This window comes from Coccomyxa subellipsoidea (genome assembly GCF_000258705.1).
Source record: "Coccomyxa subellipsoidea C-169, whole genome shotgun sequence".
NCBI lineage: Eukaryota > Viridiplantae > Chlorophyta > Trebouxiophyceae > Coccomyxaceae > Coccomyxa > Coccomyxa subellipsoidea.
Window position 1 is genome coordinate 523873 of NW_005178018.1, and position 9174 is coordinate 533046.

The 9174-nt window shown below is 57.3% G+C and overlaps 1 protein-coding gene across 1 annotated transcript; it reads right to left on the reverse strand.

The window, feature by feature from the left end:
- Positions 1 to 708: 708 nt before the first annotated feature.
- Positions 709 to 3503, reverse strand: COCSUDRAFT_10349 (hypothetical protein; the record flags this gene model as incomplete). The annotated part of the gene is made up of 9 exons (XM_005642782.1): positions 709 to 792; positions 1049 to 1327; positions 1523 to 1616; positions 1941 to 2059; positions 2239 to 2373; positions 2492 to 2616; positions 2764 to 2883; positions 2984 to 3062; positions 3384 to 3503. Coding segments are annotated over 9 exons (1155 nt in total), but the record flags the coding sequence as incomplete, so codon positions are not given.
- Positions 3504 to 9174: the final 5671 nt, after the last annotated feature.

A 9174-nucleotide genomic window follows, 5' to 3' on the forward strand; every position in this document is an offset into this window, starting at 1 on the left:
ACGGGCCCCCAGCCCTCCTGGCTGACACCAGCTGGGCAGGTGGCCGCGCTGCAGACCACGGCTATAGTTGCGTTTGGGCGAGGGGCATGCTCCAACGCCGTGCAGGCAAAAGCAGCCCAGACTACTGGGCACGCTGCATGTTGGTGCATCATACCCAGAAGCTGGGACGCTCCCTGTCCGGCGCCAGCTGTTGTGAATAGATATATTGACGTGCCGCACTTCACAGCGGTCCCCTTGTGCCAATGACAATCGTGCTGACAGGGACGCGCAGGAGCTCAAGGGGGCTCTGACCGCAACAGAGTCGCGCTTTGGAGGCCCCCAGGAGCAGCGGCAGGGTGTGGGGTGGTGGCAGGGTGGGCTCAGGTGGAGCTGGAGAAGCCGGTGGAGTCGGGTGAGGCCGCAGCGCCGCTCCAGTTGCCGCGACACTGCTGCCGCGGCAGTGAGAAGGAGATTGGCGCCACGCCGGGAGCGGCAACCTCCTCGCCTGACTCGGCCAGATGCCCGCCCAGCTGCACAGCACGACACAGCAGGGTCAAGACCATGCCACTGTGCAAAGTAGTCTCTTTAAATTAGCATCCAGTCCTGCAACAGACTCTGTATTTAGGGAGGCTGTGGCGCTGTGGACTTGCGAAATCAGGACAATAGATCGCACATTACAGCAGGAAGATTCAGTGTAAAGACAAGAGTTGTCACCTGCTGGCATGCGCGCTCGACGGCTGCGCGCTCAGGGGCGGCCCCGCTGGCGTCCATGACGTAGAAGGTGTGCCCGCACACGTTGTTGGCCGAGTTCGTCTTCACCTGCACGGCCACAGCGGTGTCATGCACAGATCCCACTTTGGCGCCTGCCTACTGCAGCCAGCTTCAATAACCAGCTTCAACACTTAGGCTGCCACCTGCTTGGCTTTAGGATACCAAGCCCTGGCACGGCTGTCATAACATGATACTATTCGGCCTGATGAGGCCATGCCCTCCCACTAGGCCAGAAACGCATCAAGGTAATGTGTTCTGGTACAATATTCGTAGGAGAGCTTCAGCCGGTAGGCAGTACCTTGGCGCGATTGATGGTGAGGCCAGCGTCGCGCAGCACGCCGGTGAGGGTGGCGAGGGAGCCGAAGCTGTCAACGCTGTGCACGTGCAGCTTGAGGCCCTTGGGGAAGCGGCGCTGGATGGACGCCTCCAGCATGGCCGCCAGCTTCTCAGCCGCGCGCGCGTCCCAGGGCCGGCCCCAGCGCGGCTTGGCGTAGTACTCCTGCGTCGCGCTGCCGTCCGGGTGCGAATTTATGGTGCCGTGGTACACGTCATACTCCATGTCTGCCAGCGTGCACACCTGCCACACCCGCTCATAGAATTTAACAATATGTGTAACTTTAACTCCTGTGCTACTTCGCACGATTGCAAAAATGTGATGCTTACAGGCTCATCATAATACCTCAGAGAAGTAATGGCAAAGGTGTAAAAGCACAAAAAAAGTGCCAAGGTCTTTGACAGCAGGCAGGGGCGGAGGCATTGGATGGGTTCACACCGTGTCGAACAGGAGCTTATTCCGGTCCTTGCAGGCGATGGAAATGAGCCAGTAGCCCGTGTGTCGACACTGCACGATGCTGATGTTGGGCTTGCTGTGCTTTGCGGACCTGCAGCCAAAATCTTATGTCATCAGCACTGTGCATTGCAGTCGCACGCCTGCATCAGAGCGCGCTGCACTGTCAGAGGAAGGCTCTTTGGCAGGCACTGTATAACAAGAAAAGGTAGCAGCTGACAGCGCCCACCTGAGGAGTGGCAAGGTGGCATCGTCCCTTTCACGCATGAAGTCCCCCTGCAGCACACAGTCAGCATGGAGCGACGATGCGGAGTCTGTAGGGGAGGCGTGGCTGGGGGAAAAGGCGTCCGCCAGGGTGGCTTCGCTCATCCGGCTGCAGGTGCTCGCCAGATCACCTGCGCACAGTCGTGCGGCGTGTGTGCTGTGGGATTGATCCCAGGCCCTGGAGTCCTCTGCCAGCATCATCTGGTGCAGCGTCCTGTCGTGGTGCACCACTCCCGAATGCTGCACATGCACACCAGACTTATCTCGATACCCAAAGCAAACATTAGACTTTCTGTTACTGACTCTCAATTGCTCGCTGTAAAAGGGACCAACACAAAAAACAGCAGACTAATCCTTCAATGCAAACATAAAGGAAGAAGCTGGCCACAGACGGTCATCAGTCGCTGTGCAAAGCCGCACACCTTTCTGATGTTAACAATGCCCTCGCCCTCAGGTCCCATGATGTCCAGCATGATCTGGCGCAGCCCCTGCAGCTTGACCTGGTCTGCGATGGGCTTGCCCTTCTCCAGCACGCTCAGCACAAAGGCCACCCTCCCATAGTAGGTCCACACCTGCCACATACCACAAAATGGCTATATGTCATTGCACTTCCAAGGTGTAAGAGTCTGATACCATTGCATTTCATGAGCGTGTGGCAAGTGAAGTGTGAGAAGTTGCAGAGAGTCTCACCGCAGCCGAGCGCACGTTGCAACCATTGTTGGTAAGCAGCCGCGTGACCTGTGCCAGCTTGCCAGCCTTGTCTGGGCCCGCCAGCTCCACCACTGTGGACTCTGTGGGGCCACTGGCTCCCTCATCTGCATAACAAAGTGCAGATGATTCAGAAGTAGGCCCCAGACAGTGATCACTCCGACAAATATGTCTGAACAGGTGTTCCTGGGAATTCAGACATGTCATGAACAGGCTTGATGGTGAAGAACATTAAGAACAGCGCGCAGCAAGACGGCCCATCGCACCAGCATTGCTGAAGATCCCCTCCTCCTCAATGTTCAACATCCTCTTCAGAAAGTCCAGCTTCCGGGTGTTGCGGACCTTCTCTCCATTGACCTCAGTCACCTCAAACACTGCAAGAAAATGTTCCCATGTGAGCAGACGTTCCACGAAACCTCAACAGGATTTCCAAGAACAGATACGTAGGGAGAGAACTTCCAAAGAAGGGCACACCATCGTGAAACCAAGATCTGTCTGAAGATATGCGCGCACGCCTGATTTGAAGGTTCAAACCTAGCATGTACTGCACCACCTGCACAGCAAGGTCATGAAATGGTCAGGATGCCAAGCACACGGGGTCGAAAGTAGTAGTTTGCCTTCCTGGATGTCCCAATCAGAACTGTGATATTGAACCCTGATACGTAATTGTGGCGCCAGACGCTGATCAGACGTTGTCTTGTATTTAGACAATCCTAGCACAGGGTGAGCTGACTGGCTTTGAACAGCTGAAGGCCTTGGGCACTTAGGTACCCAACGCGTGACAACTGGCTGTAGCGCCCGAGGAGCAGATATTTCGCTCAACCCAGCAAGCAGATCAGGAACGCTGGAAGTGCTTGATATGATAGCTCCTCACCTCTACTAAGGTCCCAGGATAATTTGCAGAGTCCAGTTCGATTCTTGTAACCAAGTCGTCACTGTCGTTGTCAATTTCTATTTGCGTGGGATTAATCCTAAGCTCCAGGGCCTCATAGTCGCGCAGCCTGCCATCCTTGCCCACCGAGCTTTGAAACCTCGTCTTCTCCTCTTCCCGGAACTCATTAAACGAGAGAAGAGAACCATGTCTGTTGTGCATGGTCTCCCCCAGGGTCTGCAGGAGGATAGCGCTCATCGCGGACAAGCTTTCGTTACATCTTGACACATCATCTGCCTCTCTGAGGCAGCGAAACTTCCAAGGGAGAAGTAGATCAAAGGTTGCTCCCGGAAAGGTGGCCCCTTTCAGGAGTCCATGTTGGGGTTGGTCCCCCCGATTTTGGAATACGTCACGCTTTTGGCCGTAATTTTACAGTCCTCGACCGACTGGGAAGACGAATGAGGTACAAAGAGGGAAAGCAGGAGTTTGTATTCCATTGGTCCCTCTAGGGGCTCCCTTAGGTGCCAGATTCACCAGCTTGACAAGAAGGCGCCTGATAAGAATGGCGAGATGCGTTCGGGAAGACTTCGGAAATGCATTGCGAGGATTGGCAAACGTCAGGAAATATTTCTAGGTGTTCATCTTCAGCGGTCACCGGTGACGCTCGGAATTGCGCTTTTAGAATCCCTGGTCACTGATCCAAGCCGACGCCATGGCTTGGGCAAGCCGGTTAGCGCCAGCCACTTGAGCTTGGATGAAGAGGCCTATAGAGGGCCCGCCTCTCAGAAAGTGGTGATGATCATGCGTGCAGAAGCAGGTATGAAACTTGCTTAGCATTCCAATGCAAGCAAAAACCGTTGGCATACTATGTAGTACGAATCTGATGCATGCATGCCAGTGCGCAATAAGGAACCGATCAGAATAATTGGCATGGCAAGCATGGTAAACTTCACCATTCTGTGACGTAGCGCGCCGCATTACGTGCGTGCAGCGCAGATAAGTATCCACAAGTTAACACCACCATCACAAAAAGATACATATCAGGCAGGACTGGAAACATGGGACTTCCAGCTCTGCGCCGACTCGCGCTGTACAAACGGCATGCCAACACCTATATGGTAGCCTGATCGACATCAAGGGGCAGCTGCGTTGAGGCCCCGGAGTCTGTAAAGGTTTCTGTCTCATCTGGCAGACCACTCGCCGTATGCGCCTCGATGGGTGTCTCCATCAGGGGCACTGAGAGCTCCTTCTCGACGCCCACAAACAGGTCCTCCACTGGACTGAGATCGCTGCTGGAGGGCACTTCTGTGCCGAGCCCTGCCTCGTCCCTTACAAAGATCTGCGCTGCTGCAGGCTCTTGTGCCTGTGCCACATGCTCTGCTGGCCCGCCCAGCAGCTGTTCTGCACCAGAGGATTCCAGCTGGGTCTCGTACAGCACCCCAGCCTGCTCGGGGCCGAGCTCGGCATCTGTGGTGGTGCGGAACCTGTGCGTGGGGCTGCCGTCCAACGGGTCCCTGTCCATATAGGCCAGCTCCGACACTTCCCTTGTAAGCTGCCTGCTGCCCGCAAAGGCCGCCGCATCCGCGATTGCCTCCCCGCTGTGCAGGTCTCTTGCAGCGGCGCTCCCCTCTGCAGCCAGCCTGGCGTACGCGAGCGCAGGGACATCCAGATCTGGCGAGGCTGCCGTCAATGCAGAAGCTCCCACTGGCGGAGTGGCCAGCGTGGGGCTGGCCCCGAGGCTGCTGGAGAGCGCCAGCTGCGGCGGTCGCGCCGGTGACACCGCTGCGCTGCGCACACCGACGTTGCTGGTAACGCCGAGCGGATCCGCGGCAGCGCTGCTGGGCATGCCGCCCTCTGGGCCGCGGTCAGGCGACGCGTCACGCTGCGCTGTGCTGCTCGGGTGCCCGGCGGCGTTGCCTTCCGGAGCGCCATCACCGGCCGGGGTTGGCTGCGCGCTCCAGCTACTGGCTGCTGGGGCTACATCCAGCTCGATGGTCATCTGCAGGTCTGCAGTGCCGAGGCTGGAAACCGACGCCATGCTGCGCTGAGTTGCCAAGCCTTCACCGAGCTCCTCAGTGGGGACGCGCGCGAGCGTGAGCTGCTCGGACGAGCTGCCGCCCGGCGAGCTTCCCGGCAGCTGCAGGATAGGCGCGTCAACAGATAGCTCCGAGCGCGAGCCGGGACTCTCCAGTGCATGAGCTCTGAAGGGCTGCGCGCCGCCCCGGCTGCTGGTGGGGGTGCTGAGATTGCTGTGCAAGGGAGGGAGGCCAGAGGCGGACGGCTCGCTGGATGAGGGCATGGGAAGTGCGCCTCCGCCAGAGCCTCTCCCTATGAGCGCCAGGGCCTCAGCCGGCAGCGGCCGCGCCGGCGGGGCCATGCGCTCCAGTCGTGGCATGCCCTGCTGTCGGCGCACATACAACGGGCAGCAACTCAGCTACAAACATTGCAAATTCCCCTGGTCAATGCGCACGTCACACAGCTATTGCTCAATTTTCCGAACATGCAGGAGACCTACAGAAAGGAACCAACAAAGCGTCGACAGATTCAATGCTGGCAGCAAGCCTTGGGATGGGTAAATGGCATGGTGGCCATCGCAATCACCTGGTCTGAGAACGGCGACTCAAAGGTTCGCCTGGGGGAGGTGCGGGAGTGGATGGGGCCACCCGGTACGGGGGTCCCTGAGGGCGGCGGCAGGGGCACGGGGATGGCGTAGCCGGAGGGGGAGGGGTCTGCAAAGCGCAGGTTGCACAGAGTGGCCAAGTGGTCCATGGTGCTGTCGGCCGTCTTGGGGTCCAGCGGCAGTCCCTTGAGCGCTGCCAGCAGCAGGTGCGTGTCCGCGTGGCACTGCGCCTCCCAGGCCGGGCCCTGTTGCATACATGACAAACTTATGCCAAAATGCGCGCAAAGCATGTATGTCCTTCTTCCAGTTTGAGAACCTCCCTAAATGTTTGCTCATATTTGCTCATATGCCATCATCACATGGATGCAAGCGCAGCTCAGCATAGTCATCGTAGGGCATTCCCTCCGTGAGGTGCTCAGCCTCGGACTACAGCAGCTTTGCAATGATCGTCGCGATAAGCGTGCAAGATTCATTATTGTGGATGCTCACTGTTGGCTTCATGTGATTTTAAAATTGTCAGATACATTTAAAAGCAATGAAAATAAATTGAAGATCATGCTAAAAATACGCACCAGGGGTTCCAGGCGAGCATAGGCGTCTGCTAAGCTCTTGCTGAACAGCGTGCTGACTCTGCCAAAGATGTAGTGCAGTTCCTCATCTAGCAGCAGGGGTGAAAGAACCTGCGCAAGAACACCTTTAGTAAGTGGTCATTCTGCAGACAGCAGACAATATGACACGTCCATTCATCTCCTTTTTATTCCTCTGGCCCAGCTCTGCACAACACCTGTCCTTCAGCTCAATGCCATGGAGACCTGCAGAAGCATCTGCCAGGCTAATTTCTTCCGAGAACTGTCGTGACAGAGAGCGCACCTGGCTCAGGATGCGCAGCTGCTTGGCATTGGTCTGCGCAAACTGGGACGGCTGCTTGGACCCCGGGGCGCCCTGGCCCCAGGATGCAGCGATGCCGGGCAGCTGCTTGAGGTTCGCCATGAGCCGCTCGCGCATGATGGCCACCAGCTTGCTGTGGATCTCGCTCCTGTGTATCCTCAGATCCTGCACAGCACGCGCAACCATCACACCCTCCCAAAGTTGCAAGATCCTAGCTTTCCCATGGCACTGCCATCTCTGCCCTTGCGCAATCTCAGCAAGAACTCAACCGGCACTCAAAGAGCCCAAGCACGCACACACAGAAGTCCTCAATGCAGGCGCTGGAGAAGGTTTGATAGGGCCATGCAGCAGTGGTGGGGCCGCCGAACCTGCAGCACGCGCTCGAAGTCGGGTAGGAGGACGGCGCGGCGGGCGGCAAGGAGGGGCCCGGTGAAGGCGGCGCTCAGAGAGGGGTGCAGAGCCATGACGGCGCCCACGCACTGCGCGGCCAGCGCCAGGTGCTTGGCGGTGATGGAGCGCAGCCCCGCTGCCGCCAGCGCCCCCGCGCCCAACACCAGCTGGCACGTCCTCGAGTTGAACACCTGCCCAGGAGGGACAAGGATTAAATCTGCTTTCTTTCTTTCTTTCTTTGGTGTTTTTGCAACCATTTTCAAGATGCCAAAGTTCCTGCAGGCTCGACTTTCCTTCAATTGGTTAAAACAAGCTGCCTATGCTATCCCCATGGCTGTGTGCTGTTATTGTCACCATGCATGTCAAGCGGCAAGTCCAACAAGGCTGCTCCTAGCATACACAAGAAGCTATATATACAAGATGCATCGACTGACTCTTTTCGACGCTTTTGGTGGGTCGCAGGATGTTTGCAGGGAATGCAACAGGCAGGACTGATGCTGCACCCACCTTGAGCAGCTCGACTACACGGTGCGCTACTTCGCCGCCAAAGGTGGGCACCACGTCCTGGAATTGCAGGTAGGACTCCAGCAGGCCCAGCATCATGAGCACCGCCGCCACCACGTGGTACTCCTGGCCACCCACTCTCAGCGTGTCCTTTGCCTTCACCCTGTCGCCGCCCTCCACGTGCCCTAGGTGCACACCAGCTTTCATTGTAACAAAGTCGCACTTTCCACTCCTGAGGAGTAGGAACGACAAGCACTACCTCTACTAACAACACCTGTCCTATTGCTTTCTACATGTCTCGCGCCTCTTGAAATTTCCATCAATCACAGGCTTGAACAAGACTGTTCAACGTCTCTCTCTCGCTCTCCATCCCACTCTTTATCAGCAAGAGGTTGAAGATGCACAATGTCCCTGACAAGCAGGATCACCAAAGAGACGCAAGAATGATACAGCAAAGGCACCGCAACTGTGCATGCGCACCGTTTGCGCCGTTCTGGTAGGCAGGCTGGGAGGCTTGGGATGTGCTGCTGCTGGTGCGGTGGGGAGCTGTCAGCAGCGTGCCGTTTGCAATGCTGTCGGCGCTCGCGCTGTTGACTGCGGCTGCGCGTTCTTGCAGACCATCGACGCTGCGTTGGAAGTCCAAGGCAACAAAGGCGATCGACCACTGCTCCTGTTCCAGCAGCCCTGCGTGGAGACTCATGTTTATGCTTCGACCTCAGAAACAAATCAGGGTGATAGTGATACTTGTACAGGTGGATAATTGCCAAGGAAGCTACCTGTCAGCTGTGTCAAGCTGTGGGAGTGCATGGCATCCAAGTACGACTTGCATTGTGCCTGTGGGAACACCAACACAGTGTTACCATCTTGCAGATGTCCTTGTTTCTGGCTCCAGGCGAAAATCAGCCTCAAAAGGAATGCAAAGATACAAGGGCATCCACCCACCTGGATGGCATTCCTGAGTGTCAGCACAGGGCGCGCCCCTGCAGACTCTGCTAGGTGCGACAGTGCCTCACAGGCACCCAACAGCTGCTGCAGCTCTGTCAGCTGCAGCCGAGATGGCAAGGCCGGCCTGCACGTTGCAGCAACGCTCAAATATTTAAAAAGATGAAGAGTGCATTATATAAGATGTTTGGTGCAAGCATTCCAACCTCCCTGAGCTAGGGTGCCAAGGGGCTGCTCGGCGTTTGCCTCTTTTGAAGAGAGGGGAGGATGAAAAAGAAGGACGGGATGGAGAGCGTGCCTGGCGTTGAGCAGGCGGATCCAGCATGCATGCGCGGCCTCGCTGACGGCCGTGATGGCGTCCGTGCACCCCTGGGCCGCCTCGCTCTGGACCGCGCGCGGCGCCTTTGTGCCGCCCAGACAATCGAGCACCAGGTCTCGCACGCGCGCCGC